Source organism: Triturus cristatus, chromosome 10 (genome assembly GCF_964204655.1).
Source record: "Triturus cristatus chromosome 10, aTriCri1.1, whole genome shotgun sequence".
Taxonomy (NCBI): domain Eukaryota; kingdom Metazoa; phylum Chordata; class Amphibia; order Caudata; family Salamandridae; genus Triturus; species Triturus cristatus.
In genome coordinates this window covers 813,302,220-813,328,563 of record NC_140593.1, presented here as the reverse complement: position 1 = coordinate 813,328,563, position 26,344 = coordinate 813,302,220, and the positions used below count along the sequence as shown (strand labels likewise).

General features: G+C 47.0%; 1 protein-coding gene across 1 annotated transcript in view; it reads right to left on the bottom strand.

Moving 5' to 3' along the window:
* Window positions 1-26,344, bottom strand: part of LOC146790048 (nucleoside diphosphate kinase B-like) — a 59,025-nt gene that overhangs the window by 8,417 nt on the left and 24,264 nt on the right. The window contains exons 2-3 of the mRNA XM_085628385.1: window positions 14,206-14,336; window positions 11,745-11,846 (exon numbers count right to left, since the gene is read on the bottom strand). Coding sequence (XP_085484511.1) covers window positions 11,745-11,846; window positions 14,206-14,336 — 233 coding nt within the window. The remainder of the gene's footprint in view (window positions 1-11,744; window positions 11,847-14,205; window positions 14,337-26,344) is intronic.

The window sequence follows — 26,344 nt, the reverse complement described above, 5'->3', positions numbered from 1 at the left end:
TCTACCAGCTTGCCTTCCCTGCCTGGTTGTGGACCAGTAACTGATGCGGATATTCCTGGACACTGCCTTGCTGCTACCACAATCATGAAATCAGCGAAACCATCTCTTTAATATATGTTGGGCCTTGTGGAGCAGGGTGAATTTCCATTGGGAGGATTGGCTGCTTGCGCTGTACCACCACCACCGTTTCTAACAGAAAACAAAAATCTTCCTCTGCTCACTCGAACTGCTCACCTTGTCAATTTCCTGTGTGTTGATCATCCTCCTCTTGCATAGGGGCATGATGTGGCATAGTCGCATTATCCGGTGGGGTTGGCAGATCTAGTAGTGGCATAGATCAAGGGTACTTCCGTGGCAGAATTATCCCTTAGATATTTGAGACTTGATCAGCAGAGCATGACATAAGGGCAGATGTCTTCTTCTAAAGTACTCGTTAATGGAATCAAATGTTTCTTGGTTGCAAAAGATTTTGCAATTTTGTTCGACCATGTTGGGCATCAAGTGCAGTTTAGTGCATCAGCATGATTTTCTGGAACGGAGATTGATCACTTTATTTCAGGCCAACTTCGGTGTTGTTTTGGTTCAGATTTGTATCTTGGTTACCTTGTTGGTGTCGTGTTTCCACTCCACTCCATCTCCGCTGGTATTCAAAAGATCCACTGGAGCCATATTAAATTTAAGGCCCTCTGCTTAGCACACATGGCATTGCAGGATTCTGGCCCTGAATCAAACAAATTTCAATGGTAGATCCCTAACAGAGACCTCTGCTCCGGGGGTACTAACAATACCCTTATAGTATCTAGATTCCGAAAATCTACCTGGGGCGGCAGAAGCTTTTTCACTAGGATAGTCAAGCTATGGAACGGCCTGCATTTCAATATTAGGAGCATCCCCACCTTATAAAGCATCAGGAAGGAACTGAAGACATGGCTTTTTCGCAACTAGAGGCGTTGCAGTTTGTAGCATGAGGAGCTAGCGCCAAGACGCCCCAGTGTAGAAGAGCGCGTTATACATTTTTATAACATAAAAGAGGAGATTCTTTTGCTGCTGAAGGTTTATTACAGCATTTTTTGGCCACTTTTTGTGGTGTTTTGTTTCCTGGTGTTCTATATTTGTGTGATATTGTAGGCTTTTGGATTTTAACCAAAATCACTTTGGAAACGGTTCTTGATTGGTCCAGGACCTGGGACACCTCTTGGTGTTTGCCCTCAGAAACTCAGAATCGACCCATCGTGTGCACAGCTACCCGAGCCGCACACGTGTTCTGGTTCTCACCTTGAAACATCTGGTGTTGCCCTTCAGTGTTAGATGTTTCGAGGTAAGACCGAAACCCATGTCTGGCTCGGAGTGCTGTGTTCTATTAGAACCAAGTCTGAAGGCATCGCATGAAATGCTCAATTTTTTTCTGTATACGCTTTGGGTTTTTCATCTCAGGTAACAGTTCACGCATGACGCACAATGTCGTGTTTTCAAGTAAGAAATTGTGGAAGTAGCAATCTACTTATAGGTTTTATGTCAATTACTAGGCATAGCAAACATTTGTGAATCAATGATATACTGCCAGTGACTGTCATGTAGTTGAAACAGATGGTGGAAAATATGATCTCGCTAACGCAGGTGTGGTAGGAGCACTGTGGGTGCTTCTCTTGTCAATTTCATTAATCTGCTACTTTGTAAGAAAATTAACCCCTTTTCTATACTCATTTTGAAAGCCTTCCTCTGCTGCTGCTTGACGCTGGGTCGGGAATTTGTTGAGTCTCAGCTTAGTTCAGGTAACACAGGCCCTTGGATGTCAATACAGACTGCTAGAAACTACCACAACAGCTTGCACAATGGCAACAAACATTGGCAACGTCGACATGTTTGGCACTGTCCAGCTAGTGCAATAGGTAAATGGTTAGGTTACCTAGACTATTATATTACCGTAGTAATTTACCAGCATGTATCCCCAAGTCCTTCCTTTGAGATTTGGATTCACTGTAGGTAGTTTTGATTTGGGGCAATAGCAGCAATCGATTCGTACCTAATAAATGAAGGCTCCTGGCGACTGAAGGAGGCCTGGGTGCACCAGTCTTTGAGATATATTATTAGGTAGTTCACTTGTAATTGCCAGCTGGCTAGATGGCATGAATTTGCAGGCCACTGGGATGCCCAGCGAAAGACTGCCAGACAGCACTCCTGCTGTTTTCTTTATGGGAGGTAGGCTGAGACTGGGGACCCTAGCAGACAGAAGCACATCACTCTACGACAGGGGTCTTCAAACTGTGGGGCGCGACCCCCAGGGGGGGCGTGGAGCGATGCAAAGGGGGTCGCGCATTCCCAAGCACACTTCTGCCGAGGCCCAAGGGATTCAGCTCCCCTCTTCCTCCATCCTGTGTCTCATCCCGGGCTGCTGCAGTGCAACTCGAGCTGCTGCAGGCTCAGCTGGGCAGTGTCTGGAGTCTTATCTCTGGCATGCCCGTCTGAGTTTTTCACAGGTCTTTAAAGACCATTTGCATATTTGCATGCCTTTGTGAACCGGTTACAAAGGCTTAGTGTCCCCCCCACCCCTTCCAGTACCCCCTGGGTCCTCACTCTGCCTATTCCTTACATTTGTATTTTAGATTTACTGCTGTAGTGTGAGAATGCATTTAATAAAAAGGAATATAAAGTAGGGTTTGCCAAAAGAAAAATGCCAGCCATGTGTTATTTAAAGAGCCTGCAAAGACCATCTCTTGACACCAAATAGACTTATAAATAAAAAAGTATGTAATTATTCGTTATGTGACTTTTCGGTCTTTGTTCTCTTTAATTATCAGTCATGGATCATTGAGGCAGCCCTAGAACACAATTAAAAGTGCTTTCTATTTATTTTTGCTGTTCAAAGTATGCACAGATACCTGCTTAAAATACTGTTTTAGGTGACTGCTTATTTTTGTACCAACTGGGCCATCAAAATAATCTGCTGGCTACCCTAACCATAGGACTGGAAGTTTGTTGCAGGATCAGCACATTATTTATTTCCTCCACCCTCGATCCCAGATTGATACCATTATAGCAATAGTTTAACTTAGATCTTAAACCCTACGCTGCCTCCAATAACATGCAGAGTTACTTCAAGTGCCTGGAAATAAACCCTGCATTCAGGCAACTCACTCATCATTCTCGCCCTTCTCTTTCACGCTTACCCTGCACTCACAGCATTCACAATGCACTCACACTGATTACCATGCGTTCACACCATTCACCTGCTCACCCTGCACTCACAGTGATCACTCTGCACTCACAATGCACTTGTGCTGTTCACCCTATACCTCACCGTGCAGTCACACAAGCACACTACTTACCCTGCACTCATGTGACACTTCACTCACCTGTCCCCCTCACTGCTCAATATGCAACTCACTCAAACAAGCCCATCAGTAATCATACATTCATTCGTCCCATTCTGAACTTGCATCCCCACTCAAATTTGTACGGCCACCTCACTCACCCTGCAGTCACTCCTCTCACCCTACTCTCACACTGTTGCATCTCACACCATGCACTCGTCACCCACACAGTGCAGAGGGTTAATGTGCCTGCTACAAAGAATATGTACCATGCCGATCACAGAAATGAGTGCGACTAAAGTATGAGTAGCGCTATAAAAAATGAAATGTTTGTCAGAAAGCTGCTATAGAGAGATGAAGTGCATTGTTGGTGAGTGGTAGTGAGGGAATTCATGGAGAAGAAGGAAACTAGGGTGGGGCACCAAAAAAAGACTGTTGCACAGTGTGTAACCAGTGTTAGGGCCAGCCGTGGCTAGGAGTGTTAACCCCCACCCCCCGAAGTTCTGGTCTAGTGGCTCCCCTGCTTCTCCCTAGTATTATTATTTACATTTGTAGTGCGCTACTGTTACCAAAAGATGTCCTGCGGCTAATAACCATCTGCTGCCGGAAGGACAATGAGAAACATACAGAAGGAGAAGGAGAACCAGCCAAATGGGGTGACCTACAGAGCATAGAGCCAGGTTTTTATATCTTCCTAAAGGATAATAGATTCTTGGTGGAGCAAATCAAAGGAGGGTGCAAGTTCCATAACTGTGCGGCCTGCACCAAAACAGCGCGACAGACAACTCATGCCTTCTTGAATTAGGGAACAAAAAGCAGATTGGCACAGGCCAAGAGGAGCATACGGGCCCGACCCGTATGCTTGGTGAGGAGCGATGAGAGAGGACAGCAAGGGAGTGAGAGAGTTAGATTGAAGAGGTCAGGGATGAGGAGAAATGTGAAGTGCCGAATAGAAGTGTGGACACGCAAAAAGTGAGTGTGAACCAAAGGTGAGTGCTTCTGTTAGAACAAAGGGTAGATGTGAAAGATGAATGGGGGGGACTGGAAAGGTGTAAGATACAAATAGACAAAAATTTGAATGGAGAGACGAGGTGAATGAGAAGTGCTGAGGGGCACGGGAGGTGACGGGCCAGAGAGGCCATGAGATAAATGCGAGAGACTGTTCGAGATGAGGGCAGTGAAAAGACAGAATGGCAAGAGGCGATTAAAGGTGAAGTGAGAGGTTGAATGGGGAGAGTTCAGAAGTTGTAAAAAGGGGTGAAAGAAAATGGCCTGCAAAGTGAGAGTGGGATCCAGGTTTGGGAGAGGAGAGAGGGATGGAAGGGAGGGAGGGTGTGAGTGAGTGAGAGGAAAGCTGCATGGATAAACTGCCTAACTCTGCACAAAACCGCCAGGGTTTTAAGGGACCCCTGCTTCTCCCGGCCCGGGCCAGGTGAGCTTCTAATGTGGCAGCACGTATTCCTGCGGAGTGGAAGCCCCTTCACAAAGGTTGACTAGAAATCTTTGATGTTCATTGCTGTATTTTGGTTATAAACAGGTACTAATGGGGTGGAATCTTTCCTCTGTGTTACTGTGTGCAAAAAAGATTTCATAATAATGAAGCAATGCTATCCCAAAATACGCCGCATCATATAACATTTACATTTTCTTCCCACACAATTTAGTCAAGCCTGTCGCGTAATTTGGTCCTCACCTGCCTCATAATTCCAGTAGCCCTGCCTACAGGTTTAGACATTTTTGTCAGGAGGGGGTCCTTACACCTCAAAATGTTGAAAAGGGGGTCTCGGCATCCAAAAGTTTGAAGACCTCTGCTCTACGATGTTGGATGCAATTTTGCCTGAAGACCAAACCAGTGCAAATCTATATTGCTGTCCTACCCAGTGCTTCATTTGTAAAAAACATAAGTGCCAGGGCTCTCTTCAGGAGGCCACTGCAGCTTGCATCAATCATTACTCCTGCGATACTGCCAATGATAGTAACAAGACAACTACTAACCGTCACACTCCTACAAGTGTGGCAATTCGGACTATTCAGGACCCCAAAGCTACAAGAAGGGCTTGGGCAGCAGGTAATATGTACTTTGAATGAATATTGTATTAATAATTAACTATTTTTGGTTTTCCCGTGGCCCCCCCCTCCCTCTCAGACCCCTTTTTTATTGACCACCCTATGGTTGTCGGGTGTGGAGTTCCTCTGTTGTGGTTAGACGCCCTTTCAATGTTTTTCGCCTTGCTTTTTTTTTTCTTTTTTTTTTTTTCTTTTCTTTACTTTTGTTGATATTTATGTAAAAAGGGTGTATCCTGATGTCCCTTATGTGCAGTCTGATCTCCTGTAATTTAGCGGAGCCCCTGTGGGCCAGTCATTGGTTTTTACATTGCTTGACCATTTCTGAATACTAGCGGCCGGCCCAGGAGGTTGTAGGCCCGTGCTTGTACCCTTTTTCTCTGCACAATAAAACCTTTTTACCCAAAAAAAAAAAATAATTAACTATTGCTGGGGTTCTCTCTAAATTAGCTAGACATCGCCACCTTGTGGCAGACAGTCACAAACTCCGGTGTTGACAATTAAGAGCTGGTGCTGAGCACCGCTAAACACTGGCTCACATTAAGCACTGGTCCTACTATTAGTTGACCTGCTGAGGACCCAGGTATATTTCAGTGCTACAGATAGAGGCCATTACAGAGGTAGTACAGAGGTGGGCTTGACCATGGGGAACGGTTACTCTACCTGGAAACTAAAACATATGGCCAAAATCATTGAAAATGATGCTCAACCAACCAGTTTTTATTATATGGTCCGCTCTGTGCAGTTCCAGTTGGGATCTATGAATAATGAATCCAAAACTTATTCAATGCTGCAACTACTGTTCATGATAGCAGGTGGGAAGAGGTTAGTTACACTGTAGTTCAGGGCTCTTCTTATATTGAATAGGACAGCTCGCATATCTACGGTTGTGGTTGGAAACTGTCTTGGGGACACCTATAAAAATGGAAGGAAGCACCTGCGTACGTTCATAAGGAAAATGCAACGAGTACAACTATCTATAGTAGGACCTATCTGGCTCCCAACAGGATTAATAGTAAGTACAATCGAAACACAGTAGAAGTGCAATTAACGACACCGGGATCTTCCCTGTGGCAATAGGCTGCCCTGCTGTTACAAAATTCAGGAGAGAAATCACAGCCTGGCAGTCATAGGGAAAGGAGAGGGTTGATTTATGCGCTTTCGAGCACCGTTTATTAGGCCCTTTTCCATGTCTTGGCATGTAGAAGGCAGGCAACAAACCGGTTTCTGGATTTAGCTTTGCTATTAGCAAAGATGGCAACAGCCATGAGTCACGTGTTAGCCGAGGCTCCCTCGAGCAGAAACTGGTGTAAGCTAGTTGCGAAGTGGGATACTAGCCAAATCCTGGCTTTGCACAAAGAAGAGGCTTGAGGCCACCGTAGGCGCCCAATAGCATGTAAAATGGGAGGAATCACAGAGACTGACCGAGTAGGTGGTACTGGCAGCTAACACACAAAGACAGTCCTTTATCCCTGCATACCCGACTGGTAGACTCGGCACATGTCTATTTTCTTTTGTTGCATTGGTAAATACTGAATGCAACACGGACGTGCCTTGGCCGCCTGATGAAGTACATAAGGAGTATGAAAATAAGTACAGGACTGGAATAAGTGTTACATATATTTGTTGATACACATACTTGAAATATTTGAACAATGTAACAAAGTTTCTTTTTTTTTAAAGAGATAGTGTGGCGGTTGATGTTTTTTGTTAGATTCTGTATTTCAATCATTGATTTTATTTTTATTGTTTTATTGCAAGGATACGCCCAAAAAATAGAAAGAAGATAATTACATTAAAACATGTTGCTTTCTAAACGTGGAGGCTGAATGCTTGCAATAAAACTTTTAAAGTAATGAAATAAGGTTACCAATCACATAAAATTGAACAGTACAGGTGTAGATGCATTGGGTATATCATAGGAAAAAGCAAAGGAAAAGTGTTTTGAGGTAATAAGGACCATGCACAAAAGCTTCAATTTTTCTAAATGTTGACATTTAAAGTTGACATCTTTTCAGACAATGACTTAGCACAGTTTGCTTCGTGTTTGCATGCAATAGTGTACTTAGAAAGTGTTTTGCTTCCAGATAAATTTCTTCGTAGGCACATCATACATACCACTGTACATTTTGTCCAAGGACCAAGTACACTGGACAAACTGCGTTCGCATATTGTCATCTGTTCGGAGACCCCTCTGAATTGGTAGAATCAACAATGACAGCAGGATCTGAACTCCGGCACAGTGCTAATGCGTCTGATTTTCATTATATAAACTGCCTCAAGCCTTTGTGCAGCAGAGGAGCTTTTCCATGGATTGTCGTGGTTGCCCTGTGCCCAAGTTCCAGCCCAGCGGAATCTCATCACTATCCTGAGATGGACAGCGGCCTGTTCTATATCAGACTGGCTTCCGGATGACAGACACACACAGGTAAACGGGGAGTTTGGCCACTCCAAGGTATCTGGCAGAACCGCATTCACCCTATGCTCTCCAAGATAGGTAGGAGTACAATTTAATGTATTCACATAATCAATTACAATAATCCCAATGGTTTAATCATTTATCTTAATCATTCTTGCAATACTGGTTACAATGCGCCGTTTTCTTTTACTAACCATTTTAGTGCACATATTTTACACAAGAATCCAATTGCTTCAATAAATGTTTGAAATGCCAATTTGTGTATTTCTTGTGTCTCCCTTTGGGCATGCATGAGTTAAAAACGAAAGGATAGATCCACTTCCCTCAATTTCCTTGGGGAAATTGGGGTGGTCATGTCCCGAGGTTACAAACAGCATCGGATGCCCTGTGAGGTTTAGGGGTCCAGATGGCGGGGCTGTGAGCTAGCCATGAATCAGGCCAACATGTTCTGATGGTATGAATGGACTCAGTCCCCATAGTGTTGATACTTATGTTGTCCAAATGCAGTTATACTGAATTAGTAGGAACCGTACATCAAAAGAGAATTCTTATTGTTGCAAAGAAAGGTATAATTGGCTTTGAATTACTGTAATCGGGACAGTTTGAACAGACAAGGATAACTTTAAAACAGAGGAGGAGAACAAACAAAAAAACAAAAACAAAAAAAATCAAAAAAAAAAAAACAACAAAACAAAAATGTAAAAAGGGTAAAGAAATGAAAGAAAAAAAGCATTGATCCGCCAGCCTTGGCGCTGAAGTGCACTTCATTCTAGGCAGATGTGTATATGATCAAACAAATGCTCACTCAGTGCAAGTGAGCCAATGGGGGAAGTGGGCTGACCCATTGCCTTATGTTGCATGCTCTGGTGAACGAAGAGGGCAGGCCTAAAGCTCCTCACGGTATCTATAAATGTGTATATTACTGATTTTATGTATTTACATTGATTTTATGTATTTACATGAGGATGAAGTGACAGCTAACGCTGTCCCAAAACAAAACCTAAAAACGGAAATCGGGAGGAGCCAAGATGGCGACCGGGACGGCAGCGTAGACTCCCGGCTCCGTGAACCTCCGCATCCCGCACGGATATCCTGCATGAGATCCTCAGCCTGCGCTACGCGCTCGTATTTGTGAATGAGAGTGGCAACCGACCGTGTGACTCCGAAGTTTCTGGCGGCGGTACCGCCGGAGAAATGTGCCTTTGAAATTTGCGGCCCGTGCAGCCCTGGAGCCAGGACCTCGAGTGGACGCCTTGGCCGGGTGGCAGTTCAACAACAGCGGCCTGTGGTGACTGGGTGGAGTCGGTCCACCGGAGCGGTGCACACCTCGGCCTACCTGTCGCCGTGGTCGTTCCTACCGCTAAGCGTAGCGGACCGAGTGCATGCCCGGGGTGGCAATTCTGAGATTCTCCGGTGATTGCCCCTGCCTTTGACGGTGAACTGCCCGGACGCCGCCCGTAATTCGCCCTGATTCTTGCGGGCTGCTCCCGGATTCTCGCGGGCGCTGGTCCGTGGTGGGGACGACTGTTGCCCGTGACCACACTACTGATAAATTTTTTGCCTGCCCCGGAACCCTGTTCCCAGCGACGTGGACCTTGAGGCGCTTGTCCCTGGATCCCGGTCCCAATACGGGTCGGGCCTACCCGGCGGCCATCTTGTTATGATGAAGCCTACCATCCTGTCCACTGGGTCGCAGCAGGATTGGGAGCGTGTGACTTTTGGGAGTGTGGCGGAGCGATCGCAGAGAGCTGTGCTGGGGTACGGCGACCTTCTCGAGGCTCTCGGTGCCCTTCATTCCACCTTGGTTCGTGGCATCGGGGCCTTGGGGAGTAAGCTCGATGATGTGGCATCAGCGTCGGGACGGTTGCGGCCTGCCTGTCCTCAGAGACACAGGGACTTCCCACACTGCACACAGGAGGACAATGTCGCGGCCACCCCTGAGATCAGTGAACAGCTGGAAACTCCGGACAGTATGCTTCCGTGTGATCGGCTGGCTGTGGGTCTGATCTGTTCCGGAGGTATTGGACCTGAGTGGGAGGTGGTGGCCTCGTCCCGTGCACGGCCTCCGGCGACCCAGGGAAACTTCAAGCTACGGTTGTCTACTTTGGCAGATTCCGCCTTCCTGGACCTTGTGTGCAGTGCAGATCCTGGGGCAATACTGGGAAAGACGTCCCCCCATGATGCGGACTGTGTTGGTACGCAGAGACTTCCACCCCACCTGTGTGCGTCGCTTCCCGGTCGTCTTTGGACACTCCTTTACCTTGTAACATTGGACATGGCATTGAGTCGAGGGGTATGCATGGGCAGATTTGCAAAGAGTGGTCAAGGATAAGGCTGATCCTTCAGGGGTGATCATTTAGTACACGGGCGGGCTCAGGGGTTGCGTGCTCTTATGACATAGCTATTAGTATAATTGGTACATAATGCTCCCCATCTTTCTTTGAAATGCTCGATTTTGTGTTGCTTCCTGTTTGCTTTGGGGAAAAATTGCCGTGCGGGAGGGGGCAGCCGGGGGCATGTTTTGAAGGCCCTCCTCCAGTTTATTAATACTCTCTCTACCCCCCCGTCTGGTGGGGTTCTTTTCTTACTCCCTTTTCTCTGTTCTTCTATATTTCGGGTCTAGTTCCAGGGCGACAGGCACACTGCTGGGGGGGGGGGCCGTACTCATCTGCAGAGGTGCAGGGTGGGGGGTTGGGGAAGGGGAAGGGGATTCTTTAGTCTTTACCCTTTTTTTCCATGGCCTCCTTTTTTCTTCTCTGATTCTTCTTTGTTTTTCTTTTCTGGGATCAGCGTGGTACAACTCCTTTGTTCTGAATCACCGCTTTTTCATATGTGCCACAATTTCCGGGGTGTTTTCTGGGTTTCAGGGCATGGGACTGCAGGCGCAACTGGTCATGATGCTTCTCTACATCCTGCACTTCCTGTTTTAGCGCCATTGACTCGATAGATTGCCGTTTATTGTTTACGTTTGTTATTCTGCCTGCCATTTTTCGCTGCTGGGAAATTGTTTGGCACCTGATCCTTTTGTCTTTTCCTATTATAAAATGAAAGCCTTCTTAATTCTGGTGTCCTACTTGCGCCGTTCACTGGCCGAGAATATATTAGCATGTAGATTCTGCTCCCCAAGGTTCTGCCGGTGTTAACATTGGATCTTTGTTGCTTTGATTGCTTAGCGGCCGGCCCCGGGGGGTTGTAGGTCCATACTTGTTATTGGTTGAAATGCTAATAAAGGTTTTTCCAAAAAAAAAAAAAATAATAAAAAAAAAAAACGGAAATCGCTTTTCGCCTCTAACACCAATGGGCACTGGAATACTTGATTAGTGTTGGTGACCCTTGTGTTATAATTTGGTAAGCATCTGGAACACTAAAACTCATCTTATAATGGCATTACATGATCCTCTCAGGGCAAAAGGCATGAATCAATGTTCTAATCACAGCTATGCCAATTTGGGGCAAATCCCTTAATCGCCCTGTGTATAAATAGGTATATATGGGTGACTGAACACATTTGTAAATCACTGAAATACAATGTCTATGTAATTCGATGGGTAAATCACCTATTAATTTACTTAGCAAAATACTGCCAGGCAGTTCACACAAAATCCTTCTTTAAGATGCAGCAAAAGTACAGCTCCTGGTTATCCAGTGTACCTAGTGCCCCTTTTATTTCATTGAAGGACCACCTTGCCCCAGCTCCTTTCGCAGAGTGGAGGATACTGGTTTCTTGGCACCAATTTCTCCACGCTCCTTCCCATCTTTATTCGGTGCAGAAAGAAGGGGGAGGGAATCAACTCTCCTTTCCCCTTCTTTAAGGGGCCATTTTCCTTGGGCCTATCATCCCTTCCTCCAGTATTATTGCTCAAGCCCCTCTAAGGCAACCTGCATATGAGCATCCATCCCTCCACGTTGGTCTATATGACTAACACATTATATGCAGTACTCAGCATTACCATGGCGATGACGGGGCCGGAACTCATGTAGCGGATCAAGGCAGGGTAGAAAGGTTTCCTCTTCAAGTCATGGTAGTGAGCTGCCAAAATGCCCTCAGGAGCCTGGAATGGAAGGTGAGACAGAAGTCAAGAAACACCAGTTACACCGCTCTGCCTCAATCTGGTACTGCAGTTCCACTGTCTCTTCCGGAAACAAGTCTTCACATAAAGGTCTCTCAATGCATCTTAAAACAGATCACACGTTCTCCCCATTCTTCCAGAAATGGGACACCCCATAGTTTAGTCATGTGGTACAACTGTCCCAGCTTTTATAATTTTACCCAAAAAAAGCAAAAACTGAATAGGACAATAATATATGGGGTATATCCCGAGGGTCCGGAGACATTTTCCATTTCGTCATATCTGACCATGGGCATGCCATAAGGGATGGGATGAAAAGTACTGGGCTGCAGCGACAGGTACAGGAAGTGACAATGGAAAAAGGGAAATGGTACACATCTATATGAGCGGCCAACCCATTAACGAGTCTTGGGCTGGCGAAGGAAGGGTTTTTGGGACATGGTGCAGGAGAGGACATGTCTGACCAGAAACTAACTCTGATCAGTTTTGCACTCTATAGCACACTACCTCAAAAACTAACGGCACCCCAAAATTGCTGAGCTTCCAAGAAGCTTAGCTATGCTTTCCAAATGGACTAATGTAATGTGCCCTACGCCAGTGTCTCCAATAGTCTGCTCGTTGAATGCACCATTCCAGAACTTTACGACAAATTTACTGGGTCTCCTTGGCTGCCATAATCAGAGCCCCATTTCTCAACATTGTTCAAAGGCCCTTGGAACAGCAAACAAATCGCTTTCGAAACTGAGTGATACTGGTGTCCATGTATCCCAAGCTTTAGAGCTCACTTAAGAGGCAGGTTTTGGTCATAAACAACAGCATCTCCAGAAGAGATTTTTAGGGAGACATGAGTCAGGTGAAACTTGCGGGGCTGCCTGCACAGGGCAATGGTGAATAGTGTGTCTACACATATATATATATATATATACACACATACTTAGACATATGAAATGTAAATGTTTAAATATGATTTTCTATTGATGTATCGCTATATGTGCAAATGTAGATACACAAACATTGAAAGTTACAAGCATTTTAAGTATACTTGTAGGCTCATATATTGCCATAAACTATCACTGCTATCCAGTTAACGTTAGTTGGATTTAACAAGCTGTAATGTTTGTTTTTTGAGGAGTTGTCTTCCAGGCAATATTCAACAGCGTTCGTATTGTGGCCCAAGGTGGAGGGCAGGAAAAATGTAGGTTGGGCACAGGTCCCATCTGCCCCCTCCCCATACGCCTCCCCCGCCACACCTCAAGAGAAGTCAGTGGTCCCTCCCTAGATAGAACCCTCTACGGGTTATAAATGCCCTGCCTTCCCATTAGAGGAGTGGAGGGAACTCTATTGCACTCACACATTCCACTAATTGAGAAGCAAATCCTTTTCCAGCCACGCTTCATCAAATCTTATTTTTACAGACTTATAAAAATCGACCCAGAGCTTTGTTCGCCGATTTGCCTAATCACATTGTGAACCCTAAACTACTTCTCTATCGAGTCATTTTCTTTCTGTATTGCTACCGACTTGCACAGTGTTGGCTCATTGTAACGAGAAGGGAACAGCGGCGGTTCCTCCGCTATGGTGGAGGAGCATCCCCCCCCAGCCAGCAACCGCAAAACGTTGAAAAATAGAACTCTAATAAAAAGGGCTTACAATTGTTTTTTTTTTCTTTTTTGGGCAGTCTCTTGTGAGCGGGCCTAATCGGTGGCAGGCTGCAGGAGAAGCGGTGCGCACTGCTGTCAGTGCGCAAGTCGGTTTGGCTGGCTGTCTTAGGACGGCCAAACCGACACACACAGGTCTACAACCAGAGCTGTGTTGCCGGGTTGGAGACAGCAGGCACAGGCTCTCAGTCTCTCTGAAAGCACAAATCCAAGGCACTTGAGCCAATCCTGAAGCTGCTCTCATGCTGCCAGCAGCAATGGAACAACGTCTGGATTGGCCCAGGGGAGTCTGTGCTGGATTGGCCCAGGGGAGTCTGTGCTGGATTGGCCCAGGGGAGTCTGTGCTGGATTGGCCCAGGGGAGTCTGTGCTGGATTGGCCCAGGGGAGTCTGTGCTGGATTGGCCCAGGGGAGTCCGTGCTGCAGTGGACGGGAGCCAGAGAAGAGCAGCAGTTACGTTGTTTTTTCCTTCATCATCCCTCCCCACCACCCATCCCGCCACTCTGCCTTGACATTCGCCACTAGTGGACGGGAATAGACATTATTGCACTTCGTACCAGTAGGAATGTAGCACAATATAAGCAGGTCATTTGGCAAAGAATGGCAACAAGGATATTGGGGCTCTTTCTGCTGCAGTGTGTACAAAAGGTGAAATAAAATGATGCCAGGCTGGGGTGTACTTACCTTCAGGAGTTTCATGCCCACCAACTTGAAGCCGCGCTTCTCGAAGCGACAGATGATGTCACCGACCAGCCGCCTCTGCACCCCATCTGGTTTCACCGCAATCAGCGTCCTCTCCTGGATCCCTGGGAGAACTACAAGGATAGAACACAAACGCGCCAAGTCAAGGGGAGCGGTTCTGCGTGCTGTGCAAAAGCACCACAAACCCAGCAGTCATACCTACTCGGGAACCCTCCCTTCTGGATCCTCAGGGCCTTGAGGAGTTTTTTTTAAGCGCAGCCCACCGCTTGCTCTGGCCCATCCCAAAGCTTGTGCTATCAGTGGTTTTGGTCCCACCCCCCTCTTTGCAAATACATTTCTGTGTACTCCCCTGAGGTCAAATTTGGAATGCTGAGATTTTCAATCCTACCATAAACACAGGAGATACTAATTTCTTCCTCTCAAATCAAGAGCCTTAAAATGAAGACACTTTGCTTCAGCACATCGACTCACAGATGTGCCCTTATGACACCAATACTGGTGTATTAATTATTGGCCTGCACACTAACAAGCATGAAACTGAAACACGCACATTTCTATCATGTGCAAAAGTAGGCACTGCAAAGCCAATATACACTGCATGTTGGCTTCGTCAGTGATATATATATATATATATATTTTTTTTTTTTAACATGAACATCGGCTAAAACAAACAATTTTTGGGGTCTCGAAAAGCTCACATTGGACATAGCCTCCGACACTGTGTATTGATGTGCTCCTTGCGAAGTAACAGAATAGCATCACTCACAGTTAAGTTAGCCAATTGGTGCAGTGGGCTGAATCATTGGCCGTGGTCTATACAGTACTGGGCAAAATATAAATGTGAATGAAGCAATATTAGACAAATGGAAGAAGAGGTGTCGCTAAAAGGCCCCATAGGCATATTATACATTACTTTTAGTAAAATAAAAAGGGTCTAAAGATCAGCTACAAGCTACATTGCCTCGTGGAAGCCTGCCATGGAAATTGTATTTATTTATTTTATAGAGTGCGAACCAGACCCGTGAGGATATCAGAGTGCTTTACAGGATTAAGGGTGGTATACAAAGCGTTGGGAAGGGAGGGATCAATTGGGTAAAATAGGGGATACATAATGCAAGAAAAACACGCAGTCTAAAGACCCGGCTACATGTGGGAAAGAAATTATAACAGGTAGATACATTATACAAGAAGGCACGTAGTCTCAACTCTTGGGTGAGGGGGAGGGGGGGAATAGGTATCAGCCCTAGAATGATAACGTAACGTGTTCATTAGACGAGCTATTTACCCATTAAGAAGGTTTTGGTCTCTTTTTTAAAGTGCGCCAAGGACGGAAGTCTTCTGATGGCGGGTGGGAGAGAGTTCCAAATCCTTGGCGCTGCCCCAGAGAAGGCCCGATTGTAGGTTTTTTTTTCTGGAAGCGTGCTGGTTGCAGCAAGCAGGTCTTTGACAGAGTGGGAGTTTCTGGCTCCTCCTCATATCACGAGTTTTTGCGTGAGAAATGTAGGGGAGTTGTTATAAAGAGCTTTGTGAGTAATGCAGCCCAGTTTAAATTGGATTCTGGCCTCTAGGGGAAGCCAGTTCAGAGCTTTGAGGTGGGGAGAGATGTGGTCGAATTTCTTTGAGCCAGTTAGGAGTCAGGCGGCAGAGTTGAGGCAGGCTTTCAACGGAGCCAGAGATTTCTTGGGTAGCCCTGCAAGAGTTGATCATCCATATTCTAGTCTGGAAAGGACTAGTGCCTGGATTGTCGTTTTAAGGTCGGACACATCAAGAAGGGTTTTAGGTTTCTTAGGTAACTCAGGTGGAATCTAGCCGTTTTGGCCATCGAGTTTATATGGCCTTGCATGTTCAGGCTCCCTTCAAGGGTTATTCCAAGGGATTTCGCTGAGTCAACAATGGTAGGAGGGCAGTTTAGTGCTGTGATGGTCTTGATCCATTCCTGGATGTCTGGATTGGGTTTGGGTGGGGAGATTCAGTTTTATTTGCATTGAGTTTAAGCTGGTTGGCGGTGAGCCAGTGGACTGTCAGCTTCAGGGCCTCTTTCAGGGAGAAAATGTCCTCATGGGAAGAGATTTTTATGTAGATTTGTGTATCATCTGCGTACATAAGGTGGGAGATATTGGCGGCAGGTAGTACCTCGGTGAGAGGTTCAAGAGGGTAGGGGAGAGGGTTGATCCTTGGGGGACTCCAACCATAACCGGAGAGGGGGCGGATAGATTACCGTTGATGCGGACTCTGAGCGGTTTTGGAGGAAGAATCTAAACCATTCAAGGACGGTGCCATCCAACCCCATCCTGAGTTTGAGGCGTTAAAGGAGAAATTGGTGGTTAACCGTATCGAAAGCAGAGGAAAAGTCTAGGAGGATTAGGAGACAGGTTTTGCCTTGGTTGAGGACTTGGAGAGCATCATCTACAATGTGGAGGAGGGTGGTTTCCGTGCTGTGTCCCGATCTGAACCTGGATTGGAAGTCAACTAACAGGTGAAATGTGTTGATGTGTAGGCTCAGCTGCTGTTGCACACATTTTTCCAGAACCTTGGCTGAGTGGGATGTTGGATATGGGTCTATAGTTCTCAGCGGAAGCAGGGTCCAGCGCGTTTCTTTTTAGGATGGGGACAACTTGGACAGCCTTGAGCGAATCAGGAATTGAGCCCTGTAGGAGGGAGGCGTCGATTATTGAGGTCCAGGAAGGGATGATAGCCTGAGAGGCGGCAGTTAGATGGGAGAGGATCATTGAAGTGATTGTTCGGGTTTAAGGAGGTAAGAATTTGAGATAGAGTGTTCGTCGTAGATTTTAAAATTGGACTAGTGCGCTAGGTTTTTCGGTGAGGTTTGGGAGGACAATGCGGAGAGAAGAGGTAGAGCTGGCAGATTTTGATTTTGGTAACGAGTTGCGGATTTAAGTTAATTTCCTAGGGCAGAGATTTTGTCACAGAAGAAGGAAGAGAATTCCTCACTTGTTATTAGGGGTTTAGGTGTTTCTTTGGAGGTTTTCGCTAGTTTGTTGGATTGGTGTTTGACCAAGTTGAACAGCTTGCAAGGTCGATTTTTGGCGTTCTCCAGTTCAGTTCTGAAGAATTATTTTTTTGAGTTGAGGATTTTCTTATTGTAGGCATTTCTGGCCTGGTGGAGAAGTTTCAGCTGTGCTGCTGAAGGGTGTTTCCTGTTACTTTCAGTCTGTCGAAGGGATCTCCTCTCCTTGTTGAGGGTTCCGCTGAACCAGGGATTTCTGTCTTTGATCTGGGTTCTTTTTTAATTTTATTGGTGCCAGGTCATCAAGAATGTCGGATATGGTTGAGGACTAATGATCCGCTAGGTTGTCGACCGAGGTGCACTGAGGGGGGGGGGGGGGGGGGGGGGGGGATGTCAGTCTCAACGCGCTGCCAGTTTCTCGTGATCACGGTTCTTGGTGTCTCTAACCCATCGTTTGGGAATCACAGGTTGAAGTGTCCATGTCTTGTTGGTGCTGGGCAGGAGGAAGGTGATGGCGTGGTGGTCAGACCAATCACAAGGGTAAATAGAGATAAGTTTGACCGCTGATTCCTTAGCAATGATCCAGTCTAGGGCGGCACCTTTTGAATGAGCAGGGAGGGAGCAGGCTTGGGTAAGGGCTTGATAGGCCAAGAAGTCTCTGATGACATTGACCTGAGGATCCTTAGGATCGTTCCAATGCAAGTTGAAGTCGCCAAGGAAAATGTCATTAGAGTTTGGAGAAACCTTGGCTGTGATGATTTCCATGAGGAGGTCCATAAAGGTGTCATTCTTGCCTGGGGGTGGTAAAAGATGTGAAGTTTACACAGTTGTGAAGTGTTGTTGGAGATGGAGAGTGCGAGGTATTCGCAGGAGTCTGTAGGGTCCACCGGCAGTTCCTAACAAGGAGGTTGGAGCGGTAGATGCAGGCAATGCCACCCCCTTTTTTGTTTGAGTGCCTGTCCATCCTTCTGATGTTATAATTGGGCGGGACTAAGAGGTCTAGCTAGGGCGATGAGGATTCCTTGAGCCAAGATTCAGTCAAGATCGCTAGGTCCAATTTATGTCTCAGGATGAGGTCTGCGACATCAGATTCATGTTTCACAGCGTACCGGCAGTTTATTAGGAGGCCGGCTTGGGAGGGGCAGGAGTGAGTGTCAAGGGTAGAAGCAGAGATGGGAACTCTAGCTAGGTTGCTATTAACCACCCCTCTGATGCAGAGGGTAGCAGATCTGTTAGGGTTGGATGCAACCGTGCCGATAGGGAGTTCTTCTCTCAGGTCTGAGGGGCATGGGGTTGCCAAGGAAGAGTTGTAGCCACTGAGGTGGTCAGCCACTTCTTCCTCCGAGAGTTCGGAGGGATTAAGCGTGCCAGGGGTGGGTTTGTAGGTATGGAGGAGAGCAAGAATTTCCTCTTCCGAGAGGTGGCAGGGTTGCTTGCGGGGGCTTAAGTGTCTCAGGGATAGTGGTAGTGGGTAAAGGAGGGGCTTCATGACGGGGATGTGGGTCACGTTCTGCGAGAGCCAGAGATTGGAGAAGAGTTTGGTGATGTGAAGTAGGTGCTTTAGGTCCAGAATGGACTTGTGGATGCCCAGTGTTAATTTGGTGGCTCTGCGGTGAAGATTATCAATATCTCTAAGAGGTAGGTTCTGGCAGGCAGGGGGCCAGTTGCAAGGGAGCGGTCCCGATAGTGTTTGCTGGTAGCCTAGAGGTGGGTTTAGGCGGGCCGAGGGCCGGTTGCAGGCGAGCTATTCGGATGGAGTGAGGGGGACTTGGTCGATCAGCGTCACTATGAGAGGGAAGATCTTGCGTGCAGGTGGCCGAAAGGGTGGGACCGATTTCATCTGACAGTGTGTAGCCTAGTGGTGGGGCTAACTCGACCAGAGTTCTGGGCCCCATTAGGCGTTTCCATACCAGTGTGGTGGGCCCTAGTAGGCGTTTCCGTATCCTGGAGTGCAGGAAGATTACGCGGGCAGGAGGTTAAGGGTTTAGGGACACTTCTGAGGGTATGTGCTGGATGCGTGATAGCGGGGCTGGGTTGGCATGTGAAGTGGGCCCTAGGGGGGAGTTTCGGAAGCCAATGGAGCGGGGATCGCTTGAAGGTCTAGGTTCAGTGGTTTGGGCGCGCAGTGATTGGCATGCATTGGTAACAGGGCTGGGACGCCCAATGACGTGGTCACTGGCAGGAGTGTTTGGTGAGAGGCAAGGTACACTTGACGGATTGGGCAAGAGGTGGAGCGGTGGGAGCGTGGACTGAGACGGGTTGTGAACATATTTTTTAAGGAGGGTGAAGAGGTCCGCAAATTTGATGAGGTTTTTGGGAGGCCCTTGAATTAGGATAACGCCGCTGTTGTATAAGGTGATGGGAAGGTCAGTACGCAGGGTTGCAGATGGAGTGATTGTGAGTTTTTTTTCGTGAGGGATGTTCCTGGCTTCCTGTACTTTGAGGAGGCTCGAAAAGGAATTGCGCCAGAGAGACGTTTTCCTGGAATGGAAGAGGAGGTCGTTGATGACAGTGCCCTGGTTAACGCAGAGACGATGGTCAGATATCAGAGTCTCGGGATGACTTTTCAGGATGGAGTGTTTAAGGGATTTGGAGGCGGATTTGGAGAGATTAGGAGGATAGATAACGGTGTAGTAATTATCTCCCGTAGGAGGTCAAATGCTATGTCCACTCATCTTTCCAGTGAGAGCACTGTTTTGAATCCCTGTCGTCCTTTCTGATTTCTTCCAAGAGTCTCAGACCAGATAGTTGCTGTAGCATCACCCACGTTAAGGGTCAAGACAAAAGATTGACATCTGCAGCCCATCTCTCTCATTGTAGGTATTAGTGGGCATCAGTAGGCCTAGTTTCAAACTCTTTCCTGACCACTTGTAGTTGGCAAGCCACGCAGGACTACCAGCCCCATGCCACCAACCATGTGACCATGACATCTATAAACTTCATGTAACTTTCAGCTCTGACAGGCCACAGGTTGGGTTGTTTCCAATGTGTATATTTTAAGTTAGGGATTACGTTAGAGGGTGCAACCCTTTTCTGGGCTCTGTTGCCAGGTTTTGGGGGTGGTGCAGTGATCTAGGAAGCTGCCATGTTTTTGACTGTGTTTGAAAGTGTATATGCTTCTGGGTACTTCTAATGCTGACTTTTAGCGAATGCCAGAGCTTGGTGGCCTGTGTATGAATGAAACACAGAGAACGTTTCATAAAAAAGTAAATCGGAAATGTGCTACAGACTGATATATTAAACCATCCGGCCTGCCCAAGCCACATGTGCCTAAACAGAACTTACTCCCCTTCAGTCTTTCAATTTACTTACGAGGTCTGCCTTGATGGCAGTTCTGCCTATTGTGACTAAACTTTATAATATACATAGAATTGGCTCTGGCTCCAGCCAGCATAGTATCGGTCTTTCACCTCGTGCTACTGGTTGCTTGACGCATCATTCTGCCTCCGATGGAGTGCTTGCAATTCAATGCAGGAGGAACTATTTTACATCTCAAAATTACTGTGAATCACGTATGTCTTTTAGATGCATTGTATACATAAAGCTGTATTTTTTTGTCTAGGAGAGAAGGTGGATTTAATGCATCAATGTAAAAAGAATTTCTCTTGGGTAATCAATCACAGATGTCAAACGGCGCTACATTCAACCATACAGAAACCCTGAAAGCATTATGCTATATTAAATGTACTTAGAATTTAGGACCCATAAATCAATTATAAACACACAGAAAAAACCTAAATTAGGTATCACAAAAATGTGTTTATTAAAATCACAATTCATAAAATTAAAACCCAAATTTGAACCAATTGGAAAGTATATATGTCAACAAATTCATACATATGACAAACGTAATACTTAATATATATATATACGAGAGACAAGAAACAAGTGATGCATTAAAAAAACATCATGGCTCAGATAATTTGATTGAATCAGTTCTTTTGGAGTCTATCAATTCTAATATGATTAGGCTCAGACGTTCCTCAAACTTAACCATTCAGGGAGGGGCGAGTGGGGCCACTCCCATCTTGTTCCACATGATTTAATGCATCGGTCAGGACTCAAATGCATGCCAGGCCGATTGCAAACGATTGTTACCTTTATACCTCAACATATGGTGCAAATTATATTTCATACTGATGGGTAATTTAGCAAGTTGTCCAGAAACCTCTACTTTGGAGAACATGTTGCTATATAAATAACATGCCTGTTCAAAGTAACCCCTTTTTTGGGTCGTCCACCTCAGTTTTTCATTCTTTAGGACTCACATGCTGGTAATCTTGAAAACCAACACTTGGACACTTATCTAGTGCCCAGTGTATGTGTTCTGACCCCTAAACGTGTCAGACTTGGCTTAAAACCTGATTGACATATCCAACTTTTCCATATGCCTATATTAATATATGGTGACGAAAGACACCTGTGGCATGGAAAATAAAATAAATCCCTTGTGTTCTACATCACCTATTGTACCACCCTCCACAGTGGCAGAGATAATATGGCTTCAGGCCTTACCTGTGGCATGACAACAGCAGCTTGAAACTTGCAGCTCCTGTCACACCATTTTGACAGGTAGGAACACCCGATTTTAAATATCCAATAAGTTACCCCTACATGTATTTTGATGCACAAAAGGTAGGATGCATAATATTCAAGAGTTGAAGATGTGGGACATAGAAATGGCATGTTCTACCAATGACTAGGCACACAATTGCATAGTCACTGGTCAAGATGTAGCTGACACATAGGGAAAGTCAAAATATAAATTATGCACTTGAATCCATAACTTTTGACTTTATCATTGCATTGGATTTATGTTCTGTAGCTGGCAAAGTCAGATTTTTATCAAATGTATGGGATAAGGAACCATAAGAAAGTTACCTTTACCCTACCGGAGGCTTGGGGTAGCTCTCAAGCAATTGCCCAGCCTGTCGTTAGACAGAATTAGGTATAAACTGCTCACAGAGTGAAGACAATGGCCACAGCTGCAAACATGAAGCTCAAGGTAGCAGCCCCACACTAGTGACAGGAGCTGCAAATAAAATTAACAAGCATTTGCAATGCAAGAGGTCTCGCATTTACATGAGTTTAAGCTATTGGCATTGTAAATGACCATGCCTATTTTTGATTTTTAAAACATAAATAAAAGTCATTGTCATTTACAATGCCAATAGCTTAAACTTGCGTAAATGCGAGACATATTGCATTGCAAATGCTTGCTTAAGTTTAAAACTGAGCCAGACGCAGCTTCAAGGACACCACGCTCATTTTTTAGGTCTCGTCTGACCCAGCGCATGCACTGGTCTGGCGAGACTTATTGAGAGGGCTCCAAAAAGTGCTACCAGGCCAGCCTACAGTTACAGTGCATGTGCGCGGGCGCCGCGCTTTCCCGCGATTACTTTCACGGCCGCAGGGCCGCTTTGATGTTTGATCGCGATCACTTCCACTTTCGCGGCCGCACGGCCGCTTTGCATAGCCAATAGGTCTCGCCTTTGGGACCTTATAAGTATTTAGTTATGCAACTGTTGCATAGCTAAACACTTATAAGGTCCCAAAGGCGAGACCTATTGGCTATGCCAATGCTTGTTTTTTTACTTTAACACTGAGTGCTGTGTCCTTGAAGCGGGTGCCGCGCTCAATATTTAAAGTTTTTTTTTCTTTAAATAAAGAAACCGAGCGCGGTGTCCTTCAAGCGGTGCCATGCTCAGTTTTAATGTTAAAAAAGATCCAGTCGTCATGGGCAGTAACAAAGGACGATAACAAGGTGGGACTAACAAGCCTCGTAATGAATCGGAAGCCAGCATTTACCAAGGACAATGACACCAGCTAATGAAAAGTATGGGCGGAGACTGGGCGGGGCCTACACAGCATACTCGACTACTGCATGCCTAGCAGAGCAAACAGTGCATGCACGCTGCCGCTAGGCTCAACCTAAAAACGGCTGCTTCCAAATGTTTATGGAGCAGCTCCATGCAACAGTGCTTATGATGTTGCTTTAAAAGTAAGTGCCCCAGGGAAAATATATACCATGTTATCTTGCATACTGGTACTGGCAGTTCTGTATTGATCGAATGAGAAAAGCAAAACACGTTTTCTGCAGGCCATGGCGGCTCTTCATTGACGAGGTGCCTTCTGCACCAATCCCTATATAATTTTCGTGTTCTTCAGTGATCGTTTCCTGGTATGTGAAAGTTGTAATTCAGCTCAGGATTGTCTGAGCGCCTCAATATGTTGACGGTTGAACTACAGTGACATAGGAATGTTCCATCTATGAGTCTCTTAAAACAATCTTTGTACCAGAGCAGGCAGTCCTGCGTCATTAGATATCCCTACGTTTTCTCTCTGGCTACATTATGGCCAGTTAACTCAATTCGTTAGAGTTGGGGCTAACAACAAAGTCGCGGGTTAAATGCCCTTACAGCCCAGTATTTTTTAACTATAACTTTGTAGCTCATTAAAATAGAAAAGTCATCTATACAGCATCGCTGTTTAAAATAACACCTTATAGGTCTGTTTATTCTGGTAAATAACTAGGTTCTGGTGGTGGACGTTTGTGCCAGAGCACAGTGGGTGCTGCTACTGGCATATAATGGGCACTGCAGGCTAACAGGACCCCTCTTGCTGCGACACCAGCCTCCCTCATGTTTTCTTCGGTGTCTCAAAGTGCATTTCTGGAAGCGCTGCTTGAATTAGCGCTGCACAACAGACACTTTCTCTCCGAGAGTGGCAGCATTTAGGTGGGGTGGCCAGAGGCCACCAAATGTGTAAGAGCGCATGGGTTATGTAAGAATTCCTTCAATTATCTTGCTTGTATTGGTAACCAAGGGATGTGGAACTCCTATAGCCCGATGCCCACAACATATTGTGCGGGGTCCGGAGCAAAAAGTTATGTGTATTTTGTCCTTGAGATAAGTAGGCCCAACCCCTTGCAGCACAAACCCTTTGGCTGCCAGTTTGCAGTACCACATTATGGATCAGGGAAGGGCACGGTCTTCAGTTAAGGTAATATTGTCGGCCTTATGTTAATGCTGTTCAAACTTGTATTTATGGTTCATTAATTGAAAGTCTTTATTATTCAGGTGAGCGCTCCAAGAAAATGTAAGCTCTCACTGCACTATTGACAGTGGTTCCAGTATAAAAATGTGTACACACTTTCAAAGTTTAGCAATATGAGGCTATGTAGAATACTCCCAGAATGCTCTCTGATTTGATGCAAATATTTGCAGAAGCTCGAAGCTTCTTTGCTTTCAAAATAAAATGTTCATGAAAAAATGATTCTAAACTACTGTAAAATTTCAGGTACCATTTCTTTGCCGCATCATTTAGTAACATGTGTTGAGGCATGGTAGTATTTTCGAAAAAAATTCATAATGGAAAATCAGTGTAACCAGTTTCAATAAGATTATGAAAAACAAAAACAAACAAGCATTGGTAAAGCCAGCAGCTTTAGTTTTGCCAATGGATGACTTGTTTTGCCATGGTATTTGTAAAACCTTATTAGCCAGGGAGCTTCCAGGCCCTCACCATTATAACAAACATTGGCAAAGGTAAAAATAGTTTTTTTGGGGGGCGTGGCCAAGCGAGCCTTAATGGCGGACGCGAGTTAGGCAAGCTCCGTCCAGCCCGCGGCAATATCCTGCAGTATCCTGACTCCCCCAACCAACTATCCTCCCAGAAGGGGGTGTGGGGATGATACTCCCCCGAGCGGACACCCGGTGGAGCTCCGGGGCGTCCGGGCGCACGATCAGCGGCGGATTCGTGCCGCGCGCGGGTCGGGGCCCAGGAGCATCGCCGAAGCATTGAGTGCGACATCCGGGAGGGCCCTGGAGGTGGCGGTGCGCCCGGCCCCAGGCGAAACTGAGTGCTGGGCCGGACAAAAGGAGATGGGAGCGGCGCTGGCAGCCTGTGAGTCACTGAAGAGGCATAAGCAGGGCCGGCCTCGTCCCCGGGAGCCGGACGGAGAGCTAAGTGGGGCCGGCCGGACATCTGGAGGGAGTGGCGGCAGTGGCGGATGACCCAATAGAGGGGTCGTGCCTCGAAATCGGAGACAATACACTGAGAACTGGCGGTGGGGGAGCGCTGGGAGTCACAGCGGCAGGAGGATTCACGTCCATTTAATCTGCACCTTTCTCCCCCCCCCCCCAGCCCCTCCTCAGCGGCCGGGAGAAGCAGAGGGACGGCCCGGAGCGCAGACGGCACGGGTCCCCTTGGAGTTGTGGACTGCGGCGGCAGTGACTGGCAGGGTCCGGTCCCCGACTGCGTGGAGGAGGCCATCCACGCGTGGGCTGAGACCTTCTGAGGGCCGGGGGGGCCCCCCCCCCCCCCATGGACACGGGCGGCGGGCTGGCCGGGTCGCGGAGGTTAGGAGAGCGTGTGATGAGTATGGTGGCCCGGAGGGCGGCCCCTTGACAGAGGAGCGGGGTGGGTCGGCGCTCAGGCCCCCGACACACGAGAGGTGGTCCTAGGGAATCAGCGGAACACCATGGCGGCGTGAAATCGGTGGCACATTCTGGCCGCGAGAGGAGAGGCCGGGAATCTAGGCACTGGGCCTGGTGGATCGCCGAGTTGAGGGCGGCCGGACTCGAAGCTCCGGGACGGGCGGCGTTGGTGGCGGACGGTGCTGCCACCAAGCAGTTGGTAGGACTGGATTGAGTCAGTGGGCTTCAACCTCTCGGGGGATTCATTGGGCCCGGGGCCGCTGCTCTGGCGATTGGCCCTGTGGGAGGCCCCCAGAGGAGGCCATGACAAGAGACAAAGGCGGTGGTTCTGCTCGCCATGGCCCCATCGATAAGTTCACTGGCCCCGGGGCGGCGGCTGACGCGGCTGGGGACCGCCGGAGACTGTCCCGACCAACGCGGCCCTCATGGCAGCCATTACCCAATCCAGAGACATGCTTGATGCCAAAATTGGGGCAGTTGAGTCGGAAGTCACGTTGCTGCGCCAGGACCTGCACAACGCTGTGTCTCGCATCACAGAAGCGGAGACCCGGATCTCAGGGGTGGAGGACGATGTTACCACGCTGAAGCATAAAATGGCGACCATGGAAAAGATTCAGCGGGGATTGGCGCTTCGGGTGGAAGATGCAGAAGGACGGGCCCGACGGAACAACTTGAGGTTCGTGGATTTTCCGGAGGGCTGCGAGGCGGGCAATAT